The sequence below is a fragment of the Urocitellus parryii genome, chromosome 5 (assembly GCF_045843805.1).
Source record: "Urocitellus parryii isolate mUroPar1 chromosome 5, mUroPar1.hap1, whole genome shotgun sequence".
NCBI classification, from domain to species: domain Eukaryota; kingdom Metazoa; phylum Chordata; class Mammalia; order Rodentia; family Sciuridae; genus Urocitellus; species Urocitellus parryii.
Genome location: NC_135535.1, coordinates 180,661,407 through 180,685,535, shown reverse-complemented (window position 1 = coordinate 180,685,535; position 24,129 = coordinate 180,661,407). Strand labels below are relative to the sequence as shown.

General features: G+C 50.6%; 1 protein-coding gene across 1 annotated transcript in view; it reads left to right on the top strand.

The window, feature by feature from the left end:
- Nucleotides 1–21,747, top strand: part of Tll2 (tolloid like 2) — a 118,434-nt gene extending 96,687 nt beyond the window's left edge. The window contains exons 11-21 of the mRNA XM_026394813.2: nt 3,797–3,913; nt 5,087–5,232; nt 5,682–5,877; nt 10,389–10,514; nt 11,016–11,176; nt 12,366–12,546; nt 13,091–13,216; nt 14,624–14,751; nt 17,530–17,743; nt 19,895–20,145; nt 21,613–21,747. Of these exons, the coding sequence (XP_026250598.2) occupies nt 3,797–3,913; nt 5,087–5,232; nt 5,682–5,877; nt 10,389–10,514; nt 11,016–11,176; nt 12,366–12,546; nt 13,091–13,216; nt 14,624–14,751; nt 17,530–17,743; nt 19,895–20,145; nt 21,613–21,747 (1,781 nt within the window). The remainder of the gene's footprint in view (nt 1–3,796; nt 3,914–5,086; nt 5,233–5,681; nt 5,878–10,388; nt 10,515–11,015; nt 11,177–12,365; nt 12,547–13,090; nt 13,217–14,623; nt 14,752–17,529; nt 17,744–19,894; nt 20,146–21,612) is intronic.
- The last annotated feature ends 2,382 nt before the right edge of the window (nt 21,748–24,129 follow it).

Here is a 24,129-nt window from a genome sequence, read left to right as displayed (position 1 = left end):
ATTCTTCCTCCGCGGCAGTTCTCCTTTGCCAACTCTTTGGCCCGCTGTGATGTTTCCAAATGCAGTTGTTAGTGAACTTTTGTGTTTGGAACAAGTGCACCGTGTCAGCAGAGCCGGTCCCTGGGAGGGGTCAGTGCCATGAAATCTACTGGAAGGAGGCAGGTCAATGCCCCTTTGGCAGGAGGGAGAGCGGATTAGGGTGGATTGTGAAAGTATGCATCTTGCTCTGAAAAACTGTGCGTTGCATTTTTTCCCAGGGCAGTGTGTGAAAATCCAGGCATAATGCGCGCATAACTTTTTATGAATGAACCCTTTATGACTCCCCATGGAGCCCACTTGTAGTGGTCCTCATCTGCATTTCCTCTTCTTGATATCCTTATTAAACTCCTCCTCCAGATCCGGGAACCAGATTTCAGTTTAGGAATTTGATACCTTTTCTCTATTCCAGTTTCTCTCCAGCCTATTTATTCTCCCTGAAAGGAGGCTGTTTGGGACCCAGATTTTCACATAGCGATTTCAAGGGAAAATTAAGGACCAGAAGAACATTTCATAACTGGGAACAGATCTCAAATTGGTTTTTCAGTTTCAGGGGCCACTTAAAAGATCGTGCTGAAAGACAGGAGGCGATGTTGCATGGAGAACCTGTCCAGTATTTCTAAGCACTGTCCTGGAAACTGAGTTCCTCTTGCGTATTTCTGTTAGAGGAATTACTCTAAGAAAAAATCCCTCAGAAGCCTATAATTTTCAGTAATTGATATCCTTATTAAACTCCTCCTCCAGATCTGGGAACTTTTGTACCTAGTTTTGGGCATTCTGGAACTCCACCATACACACAAAAGCCCCCTTTCCCTGAAATGGGGAAGAAAGTTCAGAAAGGCCAGTCTGGCCATCAGTGTCATGTGGCCTCACTGTTGTGGAGTGCCCTAAGCCGGAGCAGCTTCCCGAACCAACAGGAATGATAGAGTGAGGCCAGCAGCCAAGACCGCTGTTTCACTAGACTTGCTTCCCGGTGTGAGGCTTTGAGAGGCTTTGACCTTCATTTGGAGGAACTCGGCTGTTTCCAATCTGGGAAATGGACATGGTGCTTACATTCCTAGAGAGCAGAGTCCAAGTCTATCTATCCAAAATTGTGCAGTGTTCAGAATTTCACCCACGTTCCTTTTGATGGTGGTGATGATGAAGGAGGTAATATCGATGGTGAAAGGCCAGATCTCAGACGACGAGGTACAAATTCTGTTTCCATTTCCAGCTTTGAGAAAAGTTCTCTGATCCTCAATTTTTTTCCCCTATGAAATGAGTTAGCAATAGCACTGAGGTCAGGGAATATCGGGAATGAAGTGAGATAAAGCCACATGAAGTGCCTAGGACGGTGGCTGGCATGGACATGGTCAGTGACAAAGGGACTTTTCTGAGAGCCACTGTGGTAAAGCTGAGAATGCTGGGGTGTTACTCTAGGGGCCAGGTAATGGGGTCCAGTTAAGAATGAAAAAGCAACTGGGGGAGAGCACTTAGATTTTTAATCTATCCGGTCAAGTCTGGCTTTGCAGAGGCTGCAAATATACTCAGCCGCAGTTCCTCCCTTCTCCAGGGTCCAGAGCAGAGGCTGCTGATCCTCTGACCCTAGGCTGGTGGGTGGTTCTTATCCGGTTAGGTCCTCGGGCAGTGAGGCAGCCAGTGTCCCTTTTTCTTTTGGAAATAGTCCCCATTGACTGTGACAGCTGGGGTTTTAAAAGCAGGAACTTGGACTTGAAACTCGGGCTAGGCTAAGAAGGAATTCCCTTTGTGGACTGGCATTGTCTAACTGCTGTTCAGCGCGCTGTCTCCCCGCTGGCGAGCGCTGGTATGTGTCTTTTTCCAAAAACTAATCGAAACTAATTGGCCACGCCAGAGGAACAATTACCGAAAATTTATAGGCTTCTGAGGGATTTTTTTTCTTGCCAAAGTCTCTGCAGAGGTTTCATCTCATCTCTCTGAATATTAAGCTTACCAAATCCAAATGTCTACAGGTGCCCAGAATCAAAAGGAAGCAGAGATTAGCGGCTCTCTATCCCATCTCTCCCCAAAGAATACAAACCACAGTTGACCACTAAAAAATGCCCATCATGACATCTAGACCTCCCCCAGTCTCCCTGCTCCCCTCTTTCTCAGGAAGGTAAAGCAGAAGTACAGCTTCAAGTCGTCTGCCCCGTGCCTGATGTGGCATTGACAGCGAGTGTGCACTAAAGATCTGTTAAATGAACTTTAGATAAAAGAGTTGAGATAAAATTTACAACCTGTGAAGTTCACCATTTAAATTCAGTGGTGTCTAGTATGTTCACAGAGGCACACAATCAATTTTAGAATATTTCCATCATCCTCCAAAGAACACCATATTTGTTGGAGTCTCCCCACTACTCCTGTCCCCAAAGCTAAATAAATTCTTTGAGGACTGCACAATAGGTGCCTGGCAGAACCATGAACTTCCGGTCCCCATCAACCCTGGTTGCTTTGAGTTCTGACCAGTGAGACTCAATCCATTCCTGCCCCACCCCATCCCTGCCCATGACCATGGATCACCATGTTCTAGGAAGTACCAGGAAGGCATCCTCCATAGAGGGTCCAGATTTCAGACCACATATACAAGTGTCTAAGAAATATTGGGATTTTTTTTTTCAAGAACAAAAATATCTATCTATTATGAGCCCTTTTTCTATCAGGTATTAGGAACTTGATTTCATTCAACTTGTACTTTCTTCCCCTGGGTTGGGGGCATGCTCCATATTGCCATCCTGACTGGCCTTGCTGGGATGTCCTCATCTCCAACTAATCAGTGCTCTGGTCAGATAAGTGGCTACTGAGTCTCCTCTTTGCCTCAACACTAGGGCAGTTCAGAATGGTACCACATCCACATCTCCCTCCAAGCTAGGGAGACATTCTCTGCCTCCTCAAATTCTGTGGACTGTGAGAAAGTTGCTTCTGCAGCCCCACAGCAGCCTAGAATTGTGTTGCTGAGCTATACCATGCTCTGCGGAGGAGCTCTGCATTCCTGTCTCATGGCCAAGTGTCTTGCAGAACCATGTAGACACTTCTGCTCTGACCCCACAAGGGGCAGGGGAATCTTAGGGTCCTGTTGCTCCTCAGACTCTGGCCCAGGACTGATGATGCAATTTTCTGCTTCTCCCAGATCCTAAAACCTGCCTGAGGTTTCTATTGTCCTTTTCCATACAGTCTCAGCTCAGGGTGGTACAGATCCTTTTAGGGATTGCATGGTGCCCTCTCCAACCCTGCCTCCTAGTCCATTCCCTCCTGCCTCCTAGGAACCTAAGATTCCAAGGGTGAGGAAATGTGCACTCAATCACTGTGCGGGCTTCCACATCTTCTGTATCGTGACTCGGCTTGTGAGATTCAAAAGCCAGGATTCATTTTCTTTGTTGTGTCTTCTCTGGCCTCCATTCTTGAGGCAAGGAAAGCAGAATGTCCCCTGCCTTGGGGGATGAAAGAATAGGAAACAGCAAAGAAGCAGGTCTCACTCCCTGACCACCCTTCCGCCACACCTGCAGAGCCGCCATGTTTGGCAGGGGAGGGGCCTCAGTGGTACCCCGGGTGCTTAGAGTGATCAGAATCTGGAATTCTCCACACGAGGCACAGGAGAATGATCACCAGACATTCAATCCGTCCTGTGTGTGCTATAGATCAGCTGTCACTGGTTGGGTTATTGCTCACTTCAATCCACTTTGGAAGACCATGATGGTCAGTCTGCAGTGAGCACCTTCTTGGCGTCCCTGGGTATCCTGACTGGGTCTTTTGCACTTTTCAGGTAGGTTTTGTGGCGATAAAGTCCCAGAGCCCGTGGTCTCCACCGACAGCCGGCTCTGGGTAGAGTTCCGCAGCAGCAGCAACATCCTGGGCAAAGGCTTCTTCGCAGTGTATGAAGGTTTGTTCATGCCACTCAGGTGGCTGCTGTCCTTCCCACACAGGCTGCTATCCCTCTCCCACCCCGGGGATGCATGGCAGCTTGCCAGAGCCTGGGGCCCGCGGGTGCACGCTGAGGATTGCAGGGCTGCCTCTGCCACCGCTGGAAAGCAGAGAGCAGCTGCGCTCCCCTCAGAACCCGAGGCATCTACCTGTCACCAGCCTGCTGAACCCTCCTTCCGCACCATCCAGGGAGTGTTTTACCCACACAGGGATAGTGTCAGGGTTATAGAGCAGTGGCCCCTGAATAGCTGTGTGAGCCTGAGCAAAGAACCTGATCTCTCTGGGTCTCTGTTTGTTTCACTTGTGAAAAGAAAACTCTAGAAAACACCAGGGAAGAAACTGCACTTCTTAAAAGCGCTGCCATAGAAAGTAATACTGCTTCTTCTTTTTTTTTTTTTTTTGGTACTGGGGATTGAACTTGAAGCACTTGACCACTGAGCCACATCCCCAGCCCTATTTTGTATTTAGAGCCTATTTTTTTATTTAAGGTCTCACTGAGTTGCTTAGCGCCTGGCTTTTGCTGAGGCTGGTTTTGAGCTTGTGATCCTCCTGCCTCAGCCTCCCAAGCCGCTGGGATTACAGGAGGGTAATGCTGCTTCTATGTGCCCAGCTTCTCTGGCTCACTCCTCACACCACCTGCCCCACCCTAGGGGGGAAAAAAAAGGGACACTGCTAGAAAATTAGGAAGGCTCCTGTTGGCCTCAAATTATTATACTTTTGGAGAGGCTGGAGGGGTTTTTTCGTAGAATAATAATAACACTAATAATAACAATAACATTCTTGTCTGTGTGAGTGTGTGAGCGTGCATACATGTGCCCACACAGTCAGTGTGTGTTAGAATCACCCCAGGACACGGCTGCTGTGCAGCGCTCCCCAGAGCCACTCAAATCAGAACCTCTGGGAGTGTGGCTCTGACATCCACAGTTGGAGTGATCTTCCAGGTGAATTTGATGCCCCAGGAAGGCTCCATATGGTTATTTTCTTCATATGAAAAAAATCCAGATGCATTTGTGCCTTTCTGAGGCAGCCTTTGTTGGATGCAGATGAAAATGTTGGTGCGTGGAGCCACCTACTGGTGACAAGCGGCCTCCTGCCTTCCTCTGACCTCCTTCCTCCCACACTCTTTCTAAAGCTACCTGTGGAGGAGACATTAACAAAGATGCCGGCCAGATCCAATCTCCCAACTACCCAGATGACTACAGGCCTTCCAAGGAATGTGTGTGGAGGATCACGGTTTCTGAGGGGTTCCACGTGGGACTTACCTTCCAAGCTTTCGAGGTAAGGACCCTCGAATTGTCTTACCTGGGAGGCAGTAAGTGGCAGCTTTTGTTGGAAAAGCACTCTGTAAAGATATGTCTTCATGTTATAGTCGGGAACCCAAGAAGCCATTTCAAGCCCCTTGTGAGTCGTGCCTGGACATCGGATATCAAAATTTTTGTCTGTTTTGAAATTTGTCTCACCTCCTTTCTGCAGGCTGCTGTGGGCAGGCTGAGGGCCCCAGGTCGGAATCCAGGGCAGTTTTGTAGAATCCTTCTTCCCTGTTTCTCTTATTCTCTTCTCAGCTTGATTCGCCCCTGACTTCTGTAACAAGGAAACAGTTTGGAGAAGTTCAGGACACGCCGGCTGGGTTAGCTCGTGAGGGTGAAGTCTAGGCTTCATTCTCAAGTGGGACACCATGAAGCCCTGCCATCTGCCACCTTCCACACTGTCTCTGTGTCTCCCTTTAGATTGAAAGGCATGACAGCTGCGCCTACGACTACCTGGAGATCCGGGATGGCCCCACGGAAGACAGCGCCCTGATTGGCCACTTCTGTGGCTACGAGAAGCCCGAGGATGTGAAATCGAGCTCCAACAGACTGTGGATGAAGTTTGTGTCCGATGGTTCCATCAACAAGGCGGGGTTTGCGGCCAATTTTTTCAAGGGTATGAATTAGTGTTTCGCTTCCCCTTTTAGTCACAGGAAGAAATATTGCTCCCCCAGTGTTAGAATCATAAAACCCATATGGCACCTCAGCACCAAAGCAGACTCCTTGCAGGGAGGAGGCAGCGACCCATTTCAGAGCTGCGTGTAGGGTCCCGTGGAGCCTCCAACTGATCCGGAGAAGGCTCAGCCTTAGCCTCTGCAGGGCCAGTGGGTCTGTACTTGGAAATTCGATTTAGCAAGCTGACAAGGTCAAACCACACTTGAGGGAAGCCGAACATCCATAATAACAAATATTTATATAGAAGTGATCATCAGTTGAGCACCTACTGTGTGCCAGAGCTGTGTTAGGTACTTGATTTGCTTGAGGTCACGGAATTCCCCAAATAGCCCCTGAGTTAGGTTTGGGTTACATTTGATCAGCACTGAATAGGGCTGCTCAGGATCAGCCAGGAAAGTGGCAGATGGAGGAGCCCAACACAGTGTGACTTCCCAGATCAAACTCTTCCTAGGGTGCTGCCTGGCACTCCTTAGTGTGGGCCAGAGGCAACCCCAGGACTTCAGCTCCTGAAGTGTCAGCCCCCAGCCCCCATGCCTTCCCCTGGGGGAGTGTGGGGGGAACAGAGTAGGAGATGCTCTGGGAACAAACCTCCTTGTTTCCTTGGGGACCTGCTTCTCTGTAGGGTCTTGGTGGAAGCAGCCCCAGCATACTTGGCCCCAGGGCGGGCTTCCAAGCCTCCTGTGAATGGTGGGTCTTCCTTGTCTGTTCCCGGGGGCCCCTGGTGTCCTGCAGACCACACCCTAGGAGGAGAACATGGATGTTGCTCAGTGCCTTGTGATTGGCGCCCAGGAGCATTCCTGCAGTCCTCGTAGAGACAGCCTGTCCTCTGCAGTGGAGACCCCTTCATAAGTGCCAGCACTTCCTGAGCTGCCCAGCTACTCCCGCCCAGGGAGGCTGCTTCTCTGTCTCTCCACCTCTCCTGGGCTCCTGGCCCTGCCAGCCCAGAGATCCTAGTCCCTCTTCCCTTCTCCCTTCTCCCTTCTGCCTGCTTTTTAGACCCTCTTCCAGATTTTACATGAAGGATCTGGGTGTCCGAAGAACCCTCTTCTAACCATATCACCCAAGCAGGCAGCCATGTGTCCTCACTGAAGCCTCAGTTGTCCCCTTTGTAGAGTAGGGAGGAGGATATCTGCCCCTTTTCTCTAACCAATTTCTGTGAAGCCCCTGTGAAATGGTGTCTGTGGAGGCATTTTATAAGCTGAGTGCCACACACGAGATGTGGGGTTACTCTTTTTCTCTTTATGAGGCATCCTGGGGATGGCAAGAAAGAGAACAGGAATCATAATGACCAGCTTCCTCAGCCCAGCCTTCTCCCAGCCAGACCAGCTCGTGTGGCAGGACTGAGCCAGTGAAAGAAACTGGAAGTGTAACTACAAGGCCTGCAGGAGAGCTGGAGCGAGAAGAGGCTCTTGCCTTGGTGCCAGTTGGCAGCAGGCTCTGCCCAGGGCCCAGCTGGCCCATGACACTGGCCGGGGTGCCAGTTGGCCTCAGCCTTCATCTCTTGATGCCAGATGGCAGCCCCTCTGAGGGCCTGCTGGCTGGGCATCAAGCAGAGCACCTTGGGCTTCTGTTGCTTTGGGAGATGGCAGTGGCTTTCAGGGGTTGGGTGGGCCAGTTGGTCCCACGCCCCCTCCATGACGAATGCAAGGATTCCACCTTGAGCCCCATGTTCCACTGTCCAGTGCACATGGGCAGTGCTGGGTGTCTAGTGGTGGGGACTGGCTTCCTTCAAGGCATTTCCTCAAAAGTTCTCTCGCCCCTTTCCCCAACTCTCTCTGAAAACATTTTTTGGGATCCTGCCTAAACCATCTCTTAGCCACAGAATGGCTCCATCTACTTATTCCACCCAGAGCATAGAAAGAAGCCAGAGCTGACCATACTGAGCAGAGTCTTGGCTCCAGCTTCTTCTCCTACCTACCTCTGTGCTCTCCCTGGCTGGTTGGCCTTGGCCACAACAGCCCAGAGCAAGCAGGAGCCAGTGGACTTGGAGCAGATGCTACTTTGTGGCATCGCAGAGGTGATGCAGACAACCAGGCTCCCGCTGAGAGCAGGGCCCTGAGACACTTTTGTACATCTAAGAAGTGGTGAGATGCCACCACCACCACTCTTGAAAAGGCCACCCTTTCTCCCCCTGGCCTGCTCAATGCCTTACCCTTCCAGTCTTTGCAGGAATTGCATTTCCTTTGCTTTAGGCCTAAGTCCACTCCACTGGACTCCCTCCTGCACCTGGCTAAGATGGCAACGAGAAACTTATCCATAGTTCTGTGTTCTGCCCACCGCCACTGTATCTTCTGGCATCAGAATTCCTCCTGTCCCTGCCTTGGGCCTTTGTTTGTCTTCATCTACTCTGACAGACACTCCTTGGTTTCCTTCTGCCCTTCACCCATTTTTTAGCGTCTGCTGTGCATTCCTCCTGCCCATTTGTTCTTCCTCCACAGGTCCATCCTTGATGTATTTTCCATCATTCTGTCCCCCGCACCTTGGCTCCTTCCCCTCCTCAGGCCTGCACTGCTCCACTCACCTGGTTCAGGTGTGGCCAGGTAGTTTTCTCCTTCCACTCCCCCATCATTGTGTGTCTCTACCCACTGAATTTCAGCAGCCACTCCACTGTTGTCTGTAGTGATCCCCCTGCGCCCCGTACGCTGGGTACTTCATGGGCACCATTTCCAATTACCCCCTCAAAGCAAGAACCGTTCTTCTCCTGCTCCTGCACAGGAGGGAGGCTCAGAGGGGTTAAATCCCAGTGGTCACCCAGTTTGCAATCTGGTGGGGAAGAGCCCTTGGTGGACCCAGCCTGGCTTGTCTCACTTGAAGGCCTGGGTTCCGTCCACTGCTTCTTGTTATCTGTTCTCTTCTTTCTATATTTTCTAGCTGATGTCTAAGAAAGGGCTTTTCCTATTGTAAGGTGAGGAAAAAACAATTGCCTGATGGTGACTATTTCAAAGTACTTAATATTAAATTTATTGGAGGCCACGGATAATTTCAACTCCCTGCCTGGGCCATCTTCAATCCCAGTGGCCCCTAACTGGCCACTGCTGAGCCCAAGAACACCCCACCCTGAGGGGTACCTCAGTTTACTAGCAACTGTGTGAAGCAGTGGGATGTTTACATGCCATCCAGGTCGGTGAGAAATTGGTGCAGCCCAGAAAGGGGAGATCGGCACTCACAGGCTCATCAAGTAGGGAAAGCACAGCGGAGAGGGTGGGGTGAGGCTGGAGGACTTGTGTCTTTGCAGGGCCATTGGGTTGGGACTTGCATGGAGTCACACAATCCAAGAAACACCTTCGAGAAGTAGCCAGAGCCCTGCCCTGGACTTTTCAGGCAGGATCTAGAAAGCCATCCATTGGGACTGTTAGGAGAAGGACCCCTGCCTGCGGTGGGAGACTGGGTGTCTTTCTTAGATGTCCTGATTTCTGTCATTACAAGTGTCATGTCTTCTTCACAGTTTGGGGAACAACTCCACGTCCACGCTCTTCTTGTCTTCCGTGTTGTTATGGAACAATACTCTCCTTCCTGCCCCGCTCTACCCTTTCCTCTTCCCAGGCTGGACTTTCTATTTTCAGTGTTTTGTTGTCCCTCGGCTAGACTCCTCTACCTCTGTGGACTGCAGCCCGCAAGCGTTTTTTCAGGGCTAGATGTTCCAGGGCAATGCAGAATATTTTTCCTTTTATTCCTAATGCTCTTTGGAGATGCCAGTTGCTAGGATTTGTCTTGTCTTCAGTAGTGCCTGGGCTGGCGTGGGGGGAGGAGCCTCCAATGGCTCCTGTGCTCTTCTGCATGGCACTCATGGTATTCCACTTCCTGAAATTTAATGCTCCAAACGCACCCTTAGGAGCTTGTCGGTGCTGAATCCCTCGGGCTCCCCCACCCTTTCTCCCCCTGGCTTCTCCATGCAGTTTCTTCCGGGAGCAATGAGAAGCCCAGTGTTTTTTGTAATCTTTCAGATCTCCCTACATATATTTATTGAGGCTATCTATAAGAAAGCTGAATGACAGATTTCACTTTTAATGTCTATAGTACTTACACATCTTCAACTAGAAAAGTGTCCTTTCATCGTTCCCTTTTTGTGAATGTCTCTGAGAAGTTCTATATTAGGGGGTGGGAATCCTCCATTCCATGGCATTTAAATGGTATGGAACCCTGTGAGACTTTTTAAAATCACACACATGCACACTGCTTACTGGACACCTTGTAGAATCTGATTGTCCAGGAATGGGCTCCCCAGGAGGAGCCCCACGCTGGCTGACCAGGTGCTCCTGCTTGGGTTGTCAGGATCCCACCCAAATTACAGCTACCGCCAGTTCAAATGTGGACACAGGGCTCCTTGGAGGTGGTCAGCAGGACTGCACTGGTTCTTGGAAGACTCCAGCTGGGGTCCCTGGGATGTGAAGGGCGGGGAGTCGGCCAGGTAGCTGTGTGATGATTTTAGCGGGGTGCCTTCCTCCCCAGCAGAGGTGGATGAATGCTCCAGGCCTGAGCACGGTGGGTGCGAGCAGCGCTGTGTGAACACACTGGGTAGCTACAAGTGTGCCTGCGACCCCGGCTATGAGCTGGCCACGGACAAGAAGACATGTGAAGGTGGGTGCTGGTCCTCCCAAGCTGGAATGGCAGGGGAGGGTGGCAAGTTTTAGGAGAGATGGGGCAGAGATGGGGCAACAGGCTGGCTGTGGACTAATAGCTTATTTCCTCCGTCCCTTTTCTCCCTGGCCAGGGTCTGTGCACCTTGCCCACCTGTGTGAATCAGCTTGCTAATGCAATCCAGGTGTGGTGAACAGCTTGATGCAAACACTTCTATTTGTCCTTTGCTCCAAGTTATGTGGAACCCCCACCTGTGCTGACCACAGGTCAAATGCATGGCTGTCATTTTTAAAAGCAGTAAAGACTCTTCTCAGTTCTGTCCCTCCAAATCCTCAGTCGAAGCAATTAGGTTAGAAAAAAAGGACACTACATTCATCAGTTCAGATTGCCTAACTTTTTTCATTAATACTGAAGAACAGCAGGGCTTATTGCTGCCTGGGGGAAACTGCAGTCACTTGGAACTAAAACCAAATGAATCTTGTTTCTGCTTCCCTCGTGCAGTGGCCTGTGGCGGTTTCATTACCAAGCTGAACGGAACCATCACCAGCCCTGGGTGGCCCAAGGAGTATCCCACAAACAAAAACTGTGTCTGGCAGGTGGTGGCCCCTGTTCAGTACCGCATCTCCCTGCAGTTCGAAGTGTTTGAACTGGAAGGCAATGACGTATGTCTCTGCGCTCACTGATGCGGGACTGTGTTGAGAAGTGACTCGGAGCTGGGCACCGGCGAGGGGCCCCGCAGGCAGGGAGGTGGCTGGTGTTGGAGCTGCTGCTTTCAGAGTCATAGAATCCTGGGGCGCATTATCCAGCAGTGTTGGCTGCACATCCTCTGTGAATAGTGCCTCAGGTCCTCTTGTCATTGATAAATCCAAGGAGAAGGGGGACAAGCATGAAGGAGGCAGGTGTCGGGGTTTGGGGTAATCAAGACAGGTCTGAACACTGGAGTGCAAATGTGGGGGCTGGTGTTCATTTGTGGATAACAGAGGGGCTGAGGACCACTTAGACACAAGGATGCTAGAGAGGACCTCTTCCCTCTCTTGAGAGTGGTCTTGGATGACCAAGTCAGGCGAGGCCCAGGCAGCGTCCTGAATCAGAGAGCTTGTTGGAAATGCTCCCTGTCTGCACCTGGAACTGGAGGGACACTGGGGGCACACAAGCCCTTTTCCATGTTCCCCCTGCCCCAACCAAGCCGGGATTCTCACCCTAATAGTGCCAGCCAGGCTGTCACCTAGTCAGCCCTTTGGGGCACTCAGAAGACCCTGACCCTGATACACAAAGACTCAGGTGCCAATGAGGGGTTCACCACCAAGTAAATGCTGCATGGGAAAAATAAACCCTCGAAAGTAATTGTTCAGACCATTCAGCAGTGAAGTTGCTTTTGAGAAAAGCCATTGCTACAGCAGGTAACACGAGCCATTCCAGTCCTGGCTCCACCTCTGGCTAGCTGTGTGACTTCAGGAAAATGTCTTTCCCCTTCTGAGCTTTAGTTTCTCTCTGTGGGAATATGATGGAGTTGGATTGTGTCCTCCTCTTCTCTTCCTCCTTCTCCTTCTCTAGCAGTGGGGGCCTTTCTTCAAGCAAACTCTCATGTAGAAGCCCAATATACAAAATAAGTAGAAATCAGGCTACAGTTAGCCATAAACTATGGTGCCAGGCACAAGAGCCTCAGCTGGAAAGCCAAGTCCCCATCATTGCCCTCTGGGACTCCCTCTAGTGCTGACACAGAGAGTCAAGGGGAACCTCCCCTGGGGTGGGCTGAGCCCATCAGGCTCCATGACAAAGTGCAGCTCTCAGAAAGAGGCCTGGGGTGGGGACACGGGTGTAACAGGCTGCTCTGCACCTTGCTCCCTGTAGGTCTGCAAGTACGACTTTGTGGAGGTACGCAGTGGCCTGTCCCCTGACGCCAGGCTGCATGGCAAGTTCTGTGGCTCAGAGACTCCCGAGGTCATCACCTCGCAGAGCAACAACATGCGTGTGGAGTTCAAGTCTGACAACACCGTCTCCAAACGCGGCTTCAGGGCCCACTTCTTCTCAGGTGTGTGGGTTTGGAGGTGAGGCCAGGGACTGGGCGTGAGGTGGCTTTACAGGCCCTCAGCCTCCCGGGGGTCCTGGGCACCTCCTGTCTCCTACTCCCTCTCTTCTCTCTTGGGCCCTCTGCCTTGGCAGTAACGAGCCTGCACCTAGAGGTTCTGTCTGGTTTGGTTTGGTATCAGTGGCTATGCTTCTTACGGCTGCCATAACCAACTACCACACCTGGGTGGCTTAGAACCACAGAACCGTATCCTCTTAGAGTTCTGCAGCCAGCAATCTGAGATCAAGGAGTCGGCTCTGGAGACAATCCTCCTTGGCCTCTTCTAGCTGCGGTGGCTCCCTGCAAGTCTGGGCATTTGTTGGGTGGTGGCTGCAACCCTCCCAAACAAAAGCCAAGTGACACCCAAATCTGAGACTCCACATCAGGAGAAAAGCAGGGGTGGTCAATCAGGGAGGCCCCTGGAGGAGGCCACTTTGGGCAGGTTCTGAACCACAGGGGAGTTCCCAAGTTGGCTGCTCCTCTTAGGAGAGTCCCTTGACCTCCCCAGACAAGGACGAGTGCGCCAAGGACAATGGTGGCTGCCAGCATGAGTGCGTCAACACGTTTGGAAGCTACTTGTGCAGGTGCAGGAACGGCTACCGGCTGCATGAGAATGGACACGACTGTAAAGAGGGTGAGCAGGAGCCTGCGGGGGGTGGCGCTGCCTCGGCCACCTGCCCTGCCTTCGGAGTGCGCACGTGCTTGCGGGAGGGCGGGGCGTGGGCGGGAACAGGCGTGGGCACCCTCCTACCCTCTGCCAGGTTTCCGCAGTGTGGCTAGGCTGTTCCTTTGCCCTCCTCCCAGCGAACACTTGCGGCCCTCCTGCCAGGTCTTAGCAGGCACGGGGCAGCCTCAGGGGATTTAAGCTGAGTTACAATAGCAGGGTGGGTATACCTGTGGGCAGCCGAATCAGACTACCTGGATCTAAATCCTCTCTCGGCCATTCACTAGCTGTATGACCTTTAGCTAATTACTTAACCTCCCTGAGTCACAGTTTCCTCTTTTGTTAAAAAGGTGCTAAATATCTCCTTCCTAAAGTTTTTGTAAAAATGTTTAAAAAGTATTTCAGGCAGTCTGAAACATATTATACCCTTAGATGTTAATAAATATCGGCCATTTATGCCTGTCATAGTATTATTTACGTATTACAGTAATACAGACCTCATAGTGAAATATAGTTTGCTCCAGCCCCATTCACTGCTGGGAGTTCTTCAGGGCCAGAAGGCTATCAATGTCCAGTCATTCTGGAAACAAACTTTCCCTCTGTTCCTACCCTGTCAAGGGAAGGGAGTTTGCCCCTCTGTGATCAACACAGATTTCATGCCTCGGCCCAGCCACGAAGCCCTGCAGGAGAAGTCGTGGGTGGGGAGGATAGGAAGACCACAGGCCCCTTCTAGTTTCTTCTTTGGACCTGGGAAGGATTGAGTGAGAGGATGCATACAAAACACTCACCACAATGCTCAGCACAGAGGGAGACAAAATCTAGCTACTGGCCAAAGTGCTAGGCATCGAGCAAGTCGTGGGACCACCGTTTGCTAATGCACTGTAACCAGGACGAAGCAGGCCGACTCCAGGTGAAAACACTTTGAAAAGCAGAAGGAAGCGTGTAGACTGAGGGATGAAGCGCTCGGCTCGGGCCTCTCACACACATGATCTCATTTAATCCACATGTGCAAGGGTGGCACCACTTCTACAAATTAAGACACAGCCCTGAGGACCATCCGTGGTAGAACCAGGACTCGAACCAAGCTCCAAATGAGCCCGGGGTCTGTGCTCTTAGCTCTACCAGATTGCAATGATGACCTTGATGTGAACAGTAAAAGTGAGGAGGTGACCTGGCTGCTGAGCCACAGCCAGGAAGGCAGCACAGCTAGTTCAAACAGATAGGCAAGTCTCTGCACCAGGGGACACCTGATCCAGGTTGTCCACCCTTATGTTGATGACCCTGAGACAAGGGAGAAGGGGGAGGCTCCCCTAGAATGAATGCCTTTGGTGCTACCCGCAGTGATTGATTCTCTCTCCATGTGTCCGTCACGCCCAGCTGGCTGTGCGCACAAGATCAGCAGTGCAGAGGGGACCCTGGCAAGCCCCAACTGGCCTGATAAATACCCCAGCCGGAGGGAGTGTACCTGGAACATCTCTTCAACCGCAGGCCACAGGGTGAAACTCGTGAGTCATTTTTGTAGTTTGAGTCTCCACTCAGCCACTTCCCAGATCAGAAACTTGGGCGAGTCATTCATTTCTGGATCTTGGTTTTACTCTCTGGAAAATGGGGATGCTAATGAAACCCACTTCCTGGGGGCTGTTGTGCAGATGAAAAGAGAAAACGAAGAACAGCTCCATAAATGTACCAGTTTACAGGGGCACCTGGGTGAGGTGGTGCCCAACACACAGATCTGCAGTGCTGTTGGAGATTCGAGAGTTTCCAGTTTTGACTTTTTACACAATGTTTCATTCTCAAGGTAAAGAAAGAAAGAAGGAAAATTAATAAGTATGGAAGGTTGGGGAGGGGAAATCAAAAGTCCCCAGATCCCATTGCACTCTAGAAATGACCATTCTCAACCCTTACTTGCAAATTTCTCCAGAAATTTCCTATGCACGTACAGTGCATACATATGCATGGGAAAATAAAGGTCTTTTTTCTTAGTCTTCTCAAAGGGAATATTATTATTCGTTTTCTTCTATAACTTACACTTTCTTCAATTTTCTATAGCAGCATTATGTGAATTCTTTCTTGAATTAAAAACAACAACCTTGCATCGTTTATTAAAAGTATCTGATGTGTAGTCACGCTCAGTTGTTTCAAAGGAGAAATGAGTCTCTCTTCCAATTCTCATTCCTCAGCCCCCAGAGGCTCTCATATCCTGGAGTATTAGAGAATTTGTTGTACTCCTGACAGACAGACATTTTTAAAACGAGTCCTCTGCAGAGATGAGGAAGATTGGCCCCGAGACTGCCGGAGCAGTAATTCAGGGAGAATGGAAGAGAACAAAAGAGAACGTGGTGGTCCGAAGACTGTGGCACAGGGATTTGGGAGGGTGTTGACTGATGAGAGCCACGAAAGAGGAGCAGAGGCAGGAGAATGGGCTGCCGGGATATGGAGGGTGCAGAAAGGACCCCTGACTGCAGGGCGCCCTGGGCAGGCACCTCCTGTGCATGCTCTGCCCGCACAGGGGATGCTACTCAGCTGCGCTCCCAGGAGCTGCTGCCCTGGGTTAGTCAGAATGGCCTGGAATCTGGGTTAGGGTGAGTTAGAGTGAATGCAGAAAGACTGTCCTGCTGTCTGCTGGAAAATGTTCCCAGGGGCAACGTACATCCCTGACAACCCGAGGGACTGGCGCCCCCTAGGGATGGGATTTCAAACCTGCACAACTGGAAGCTTTTATCCAAGGTGCCTGCACACACCTGTTCCTTTAAAAAAGACATTCCCTTGGAATTCTATCTTTCGCTACTAATAGAATGTGAATTGCATGCTTCCCAAGGAAGCTGGTGTTTCACAGTGACAAGGCAGACATGGCTTTGGGAAGCTCCCCACCTCCTTGGCCTGCCTTCTCCTTCCCACTGCATGGCCCACCCAGGTGCCCTGCTCTCCCTCTCCTGCCTGGTGTCTCTACCCATCCTCCCTCGTCAAGGCTCCCTTTTTCCTGAGGTGTGAGAGCTTTTCCCATTCGTGGTACTTGCCGTCCTGGTGAAGTGTTAGAGGGATCTTTCTGTTTTCCCCTCCCTACCTTCACCTCTGTCCCATTACCCCAGCCTCCCTGTTTTAAATTTAGATTCCCCCAACTAATGGCCTCGCTCCTGCTTTGCCCTTCAGTCCAAGACTTCATCCAACACTGTCCTTGCTCACCTTGTCCTGTGTCCCTGACACCATAGGCAGCCCGTCAGTTGGTCCTCTCTTCAGCATCCAAGCAGCCTGCACTGGGGCTGCAAAGCCTGTGTATTACTGAAGTTCAGGGGTCCCCTGAACACCTTCAGGGAGTAGTTTTTAGGGGGTGCAGGTAGGAGGGAGGTGATACAACCATGTGATCATTAAGAGTTGGGGTTAGAGATGGCTGGCTGGGGGTCAAGTTTAGCTCTGTCTCTAGTTGCATTATTGGGCAAGCCAGGTAGCTTCTCTCTGACTTGGTTCCCCTTCTGCATACTGTTTTTCTTATAGCATCACCAGAATTAAGTGGGAAAATGTTCATAAATACTTGGCATGGAAAAAATGCCCAATAAAATATGGTCACTCTGATCTGGCATGGAGCAGCCTGCCCTCCTGTTTCATCTGTAGAGCAGAGTTTGAGGATAAGGGTCTTCAAAGCCACAGCTTCTGGGTCATGGCCAAGCTCTGCCAGTGGATGACCTTGGGCAAGTCAACTGACATCTCCTTGCCTCAGTTTCCTCATCTGTAAGAGTAGGGATTGGACATGTGACAGGATTATAAGGACCCATTAGGTTCTGAGTTTTCAATTCTGAGAATGTTTCAGTGAAATTGACAAAGGTGCTTTTAAATAAGTCGGAAATTATAATTTGGAGCTTACTTGTTATAGTAATTAGTATTATAACATAATCATATTCTTGTTTTTATATAATCCTGGTATATAATTTGTTGTATGTTATATATTTAAGTTTTTATGTATATTCCACATCTGGGACTATGAGGCAGAAAGGGACTTTCAATAAGGTGATATTGTGAAGCTCTGAACTCAGCTGCTGGCTTCAGGAGCACAGTTGGTGCCAGCTCTTAGGATGAAGCGAGGGGTGGAAGAAGTCAGCTCTGGGTGGTCAGTAGCCAGAGTGTAGGTAACTCATGGGTTGCTTTGGGGACCAAAATGGAGGCCTAGGGGAGACCCCGCCCTCTGCACAGTGGCTGGACAGGTGCCTCTGGGCACTACCTCTCCCCTTTTTCTCTGGCCTCGGCTGAACACCGGTCCCTTTCCTTACTTTTTCTTCCTTCTTCCCCAGACATTCAATGAGTTTGAGATCGAGCAGCACCAGGAATGTGCCTATGACCACCTGGAGATGTACGATGGGCCCGACACCCTGGCCCCCATCCTTGGCCGCTTCTGCGGCAGCAAAAAACCAGACCCCGTGGTGGCTTCCGGAAGCAGCCTGTTTCTCAGGTTTTATTCGGATGCCTCCGTGCAGAGGAAAGGCTTCCAGGCAGCCTACAGCACAGGTACCTGGGGCCTCAGGCGATGAGCACTTTGGCAGGAGGAGAGTGGGGTCAAAGGCAGGGAAGGACTGCCTTGTGTCTCTTTGGGGGAAGGGGAGGGGAGGGCGGCTGTGATAAAATGTCCCTGTGAAAAGGAAACATTGGCCACCACAGGCAGAGGGTGGTTTTCTATTGATGTTAATTAACTGATAAAATTTGACAGGGAAAGCGTTTCTTTCCTTCCTTCCTTCCTTCCTTCCTTCCTTCCTTCCTCCCTCCCTTTGAACAATGTATTTGTGATTTTTTTTTCTGGTCTGCGGAACCCAAGTCTGGGACTTTATCTCCGAGGACTGATTCAGGAAAATGAAACATGTTTCTGCTCCCCATTATTTTTTCCTCAAGATATCAATAGTTATATTGGGTCCTGGGGAAATGTATATGCTAGTGACTTGTTTACTTTGCTAGGTAGAAAAAGGTCAGTAAGTAAACTAGCTCTGCTTTTCACCCATTGCTCTGTTAGCTGTCACCTGGGACCAGCACTCTGGGGGCAGTGTTGGCTCTTTGATCCTGGCTTAGATCGTGGCAGAGCCCAGGGCTACCTGAGAACTGCTCGGCCACCTGAGTGTGATGCTGAGTCTGAGGTCGTGATCATGGGACCCTGTGACCCCTTTTTTCAGAGGTAGAAAACCGGAATCTGGTCAGTAAAATGGCAGCCAGCATCCCCAGGCAGCCTCGATTGCCCCTGCCTAGCCCCAAACACTGGATGGTTTGTGAGACTCTCTTCAGCACCTTGAGGATTTCTGGCTTCCCCCACTGAAGTTGAAAGGCCACTGACTAGTGACATAACCCTCTTGTCCCTGTAGATGGAAATTGGAATGTGGGTGTTCAAGGAGGGTTAGGAACCCAGCAGGAAATGGGGACACACTCAGAGTTGTTATTTGTGGAGAACTTAATAAAAAGACTGTTTACAAAGCATGGGCAAGGTGTGGGGACACTGCAAGGGACAGGACAGTCACTAGGACTAGAGACCCACAAAACTTCTATCACTTCAGGCACAGAGGCCCTCCAGCCCCAGCAGTGACTTACAGGAGGAACAGGCAGAGAGGAGCTGGGATGCAGTACCTGACTTCTCTCCTGCTCCCTCCGACTTTCCCTCCCGTGCTCCCCGTGGCTGGACAGAGCTGGAAGTGAAAGAGCAGTAAAGGGGCCTGAGCAGGTAGACTAGAGGTCAGCACCTAGGGCCCTGGAGCAGGCAGGAAGGAGGCCTCCTGCCTTGCTCTGTGCTCACGTCATTGCTGTCTGCATCTTAGGAATTTGAAATTTCCCAGACTCTGAAGAAATTGTAGGCAGAGCATGGCAGTAAGAGCTGGTAGTCAGAGTGGGGCCCAGGTTGGGGTGCAACTCCAGCTGGGCCTGGGCATTCAGAACAGGATGGCCGGAATCCACACCAGGGGAGCTGCGGCACCTGGGAGGTGCAGCAGTTTGAGGTACAGGGTGGAGGAATTTGCCTCCAGGTGCTTCTGATCTAGCCCCATCTGGTCTCATTTACCCATTTTATTTTAGTAGCCTAGACACAAGATGGTACAAGCCCAGGGCATCCTGGGCTTCTGTCCTGGTAAAACACAGAAGCCAAGGCTACGGAATCCAAGCCCAAAGCTGAGGTGTGGCTGTGACACCCGCGTCAAACCTCCCAAATGCAAGAGCGAGTCCAGTAGATTGAGGTTCTGGGTTTGGGCACTCAGCTGCAGTTCTGATGTGCCTTTATCGCCCTCTGTTGGCAGAAATGAAAAGTGACAATAAGTCTAGGGGGCTGCTGAGCCCATCTTGAGCTGCTGGCACTTCCAGGACTTGAAACCAGATCCCACATCCCAGCAACCAGTGGGGCACACCGTTCATCTGCCCCCGTCTTCTTAAGTGTGGGGGGAAAAACAACAGCCAGCTTTTCAGCCATGCTCTGGGATTCCCAGAGGCCTGATGTGGCCCAGCATGGGAACATGGCACCTTGTTTGGTAAGGGCCAGTTTGGCCCCTCAGGGATCCCTGGCCTTGGAGTCCCGGGCCTCTGTTGACTCCCCTGTGACATGGCATAACGGCCTTGCCTGGCCTCCCCTGCAGGGCACGCACCAGGCACGGGGGTTCTGGGTGCCGAGGGGAGATCTCATTCTCTCTGCTGCAGAGTGTGGGGGCAGGCTGAAGGCCGAAGTGCAGACCAAAGAGCTGTATTCCCATGCCCAGTTTGGGGACAACAACTACCCAAGCCAGGCCCACTGTGACTGGGTGATCGTGGCAGAGGACGGCTACGGCGTGGAGCTGATATTCCGGACCTTTGAGGTGGAGGAGGAGGCCGACTGTGGCTATGACTACATGGAGGCCTACGACGGCTACGACAGCTCAGCACCCAGGCTCGGCCGCTTCTGTGGCTCAGGGGTGAGTCCCGGGTGTCAGTGCCATGGGCGAAAACCCGGGATTCAGAGCATGAGTTTGAGACCTAACTGTCCCTAACGCTTATAGCAACAGTCAGGAGGCCCATGTTTCCTGCAGGGGAGGGGGAAACAGGAGGCTCCCGGGAGAGGGGGTTGGGAGGGAGTCGGGAACCAGTTCATGAAGGCTTTGGACTGAGGTCAGTCCAAGGAAGAGTACTGGGCTTTTAGGCCCTGTTTTTACAAAGGATCCTCTCTTCCATTTTTTTTTTTCAGGATTTTCTTACTATTTTATTATGATTTTGTGTATTCCCTATACTCATAATTCTCTCCCCATGCAAAGCCAAATGCTTATGAAATAAGCAGTTACTGTAAATAATACTTACACTCAAAGTCATTGTCACTTTTCTCATGTTTGTCTCTTTCCTGGACCACCAACCCAGGACCAGGACAGGCCTGTTTTGTTTATTCTTTTCCCAGCACGGGGCTCAGGGCCTGGCTGTATACTGTGCTCAGTGATGTAGTGAGCCAACCAGTACAATGCCCTGGTGGCTCCCTGGCCCTGCCACACCGCACACTGCGCACACTGGGCTTCAGCCCTTTTCTCTGCCTCCAGGGTTCATCACTCAATCTTCTTTGCTATTGGCTGGACTTATGTCAAAGCCTTTGGAATCACGGGAGCTCCTTGTAGATAGAAAACTGACATGGTATTTATGTCTTTCAATAATTTCCCTCCATCTACCTTCACCCTCCAAAAAAGAAGGAATGACAGAATGTGACTTCCCAGATGCACTGCCTGGGATATGGTCCTTTCGACTGTGGAGAGGAGCCTTGGTGGGTCTCAAGCACAGCGCTCTGTGGGAAGACCCATTTGGCTCTACTAGGACCTGGCAGGTGGCAGTCTTGGAACTTGCCAGAACCTTTCTGACAGGTGTAGTCAGCTCCAGTGCACTTTTTGTCCTTGGACAGGACATAACCTGAAGATTTTGGTCCCCTGGGAAACACAGTGGTGAATTGACAGAGCTGGGTGATGCATGGCACGTAATTCACAGTCAGAAAGAGCTGAGCTCAGATCCTACCCTCCTGTGTGCACTTGAGTCTTGGTTTCCTCAGTGTGAATGGAGGGAGTATCTGCCTCATAAAGTTCTTGCAAGTGTCCATGAGGTCAGACCTGGAAGTGCTGGGCACAGTGCCTGGCCCACCCGTGCACCTCATAAACCACAGGTTCTCTGTGATCTGTGGGTCTAGGAGCATGGTTGGAAAAGCAGGGCTCAGGGAACTTTCTGGAGAGTTTGCAGTGCTTTCCTTTGGAAAGGATCTCATTTGGATGCCCTCTGTCTGCAGTGCCAGGGACACCTCGTGGCTGCATTGGCCATCCTGTGTCCTTGGGTATGGTCCTGTCCCATCCTTGTTTAAACTCTAGTCACAGCCAACTGACCTCAGGTCTCCTGGTTTCCCTTTCTCCTTTTCTTAGCCACTGGAAGAGATCTACTCTGCAGGGGATTCCTTGATGATTCGCTTCCACACGGATGACACCATCAACAAGAAAGGCTTTCATGCTCGATATACCAGCACCAAGTTCCAGGATGCCCTGCACATGAAGAAATAATGCCCACGTCCTCGAAAGATAGGAACTGAGAATGTTCTTACAACAGCAGCACCTGGCAAATCAGCCCTAAAACAGTGTACAGTATTTTTTTCAAGCAAAAACTCAAAATCCAGTCTTGAAGGTCTATATTTGGACGAAGCCCCACATGCATGTTTGGCCAAGGAGGAGAGATGTCCCTCTGGTTCCAGTGACAGTGTTGTCAGTGGTGGGCCTCTGGAGTTTAAGGCCTGAAGTCCACTCAAGCTGTGCTTCTTCCTGCTCGCTCTCCTTCCCTTGCTCCTGGGGGGCAAGAGGCCAGCCATAGGGTTGGTCAGTCCTCTTCCTCCTGCTTCCATAGGTGCCAGGAAATGTGACCAAATCCTGGAGACGCAGGTTACGCTGAGCAGTGAGAATAAAAGCTTGGCTGACTTGTTACAGCTTTGGCTGGAAACTTTCTCCTTCTCTCCAACAGAGATGTGTCGACCAGGAAACCTGAAAAGGTAGACATCCAGGGAAAAGAGTCATCACAACAAGCAGCACACACAAGAGCTCTGAGCACCAGCATTATCATCGCTAAGGTGGAAGACCTCAGGCATGGCCCTCCCTGCCCGCTCTAGGCTTCTCCATCCCTCATTGCACTAAGGGGCCATAGCATCCACTAAACTCCAGCAGAACATTTGCCGGGGAGAATTCTTAGTTTGCCAAGAATAAAACATCCTGGCTCATTCTGATAGTCCCTCGATCACTGACTTGAGGATCCCCATCTGTGCTTGGGGGGAGGTCCTTGGGCCTGGAAGACCCTCCAGCTATGGAAACATGCGCTGCTGTGAACCTTGACTCCCTGACAGCGGGTTCAAACTGCACCTGCAAGACGTGCAAAGACATCTCAGGAGGGGCCCGTTCAGGTCCCTCTCGGGTGAACACTGTGGAAAACTGGTTCATTCTGTTATGTAAGAATCATCACCTGCTGGTACAAGTCCACTTGTGACCAATCTCCTGTAATCAGACAGGTTCAAGAGTATGCTGATGACTTTTCTCAGATTAACTAGCATCCGGTCAACTTGCAATCAGGATTCACAACACGCGGCACTTGTTCTAGGGACGTGTGGGGGATGATGTTTACATAATTTTAGCACCTCAAGGTATAATTTAAACAGTGATGTAGTTTTGAATGGCATTTCATTAAGGCATCTATGGGCATTATGAGCTAAAAGCTGTGGTATGTTAGCTTTAAAAGAGTATTTATGTTGGAATAATTTTAAAATAATGTTTACATTGACAGTAAGTCCTGTTTGGCTGGTGTTGAAAACAGGGCAGCCCCTGAGAGTACTTCCACTCAGAGAGCCAAGACGCTCCCCAGCCCTGGAATTCATTGGGATCAATCATCGTTTTGAACACAGTATTTGTAAAACGCTAGAGGTTCTATTTTTAAAAGATCAGGATATGCCGCCAGAAGATGATGTTCCATTAAATGATGGCTGGGAGTAAAAACTCGAATAATACAAAGAAGAGTAAAAGAAATGCAGGGGAATACTTTTTTTTTTCCCCTTAAAACAGAAAGAAATCAAATTAATATTATTAATAATAATATATGTCTGTATATATGTAAGTATGTAAAGGATCAGCTGTCAAAGCCTTAATCAATGCAGTGTGAAGAATGCCCACCCACTAGTGGAGCTTTGTTGTACAGGCCCCCGGTGCTGTCACCAAGCTCTCCCCTGGCTTTCCTTGGCCCTGGACTGAGTTTCAGCCTCCATTCTCACATCTTGGTAGATGGCAGACCCTGCCCAGGATGAACGTTGAGGTGACCAATGGAGTCCCTCTTCTCACGGTTCAGACCCCTCCTGCCTGTTCTGGTGGGTTCTGCTGCTCAGATCTGTGGATCGTCTGAGGTTGATTTTGTCCCATTTTGTCTGTCAACATTGAAACTGAAATCAGAATGCATAAGGAGGACGCTAAGGGTCTCTCTCCAAGGAGATGAGAATTCTGCATTTTTAACCTTGAGAAGTTTTCAGTAAGATGACGAGATTCCATGGAGAAGTGGGAGGGAGGGAGAAACAGAGCTGGTTTCAGCATTGGGCACCCTGGTGACACACTGATGATTCATTGCTTTAGTGTGAATGTTTCCAAAAGTACACGACTCCAACCACTGTCACCGTGTGGCCAATTCACAACAATGGGGCCCTTATGAAAACCTTTTTTTAGGCCTGTGAGTGACGTAGACCCAGAAGACAAGCTCTGATTCAGCTGGGGCTGGACAGGCCCCTCCTCTGGAAGCCTGCACCCTTGGGGATCTACGCAGGACACAGTCCTGCAAAGAGCAGAAAGACCCAGGCCCCTGCACGGGCTCTTCCAGTTGCTCAGCAACCTGCCTGCAGATGTCTCTGGAAGTGGAGGAAGGAG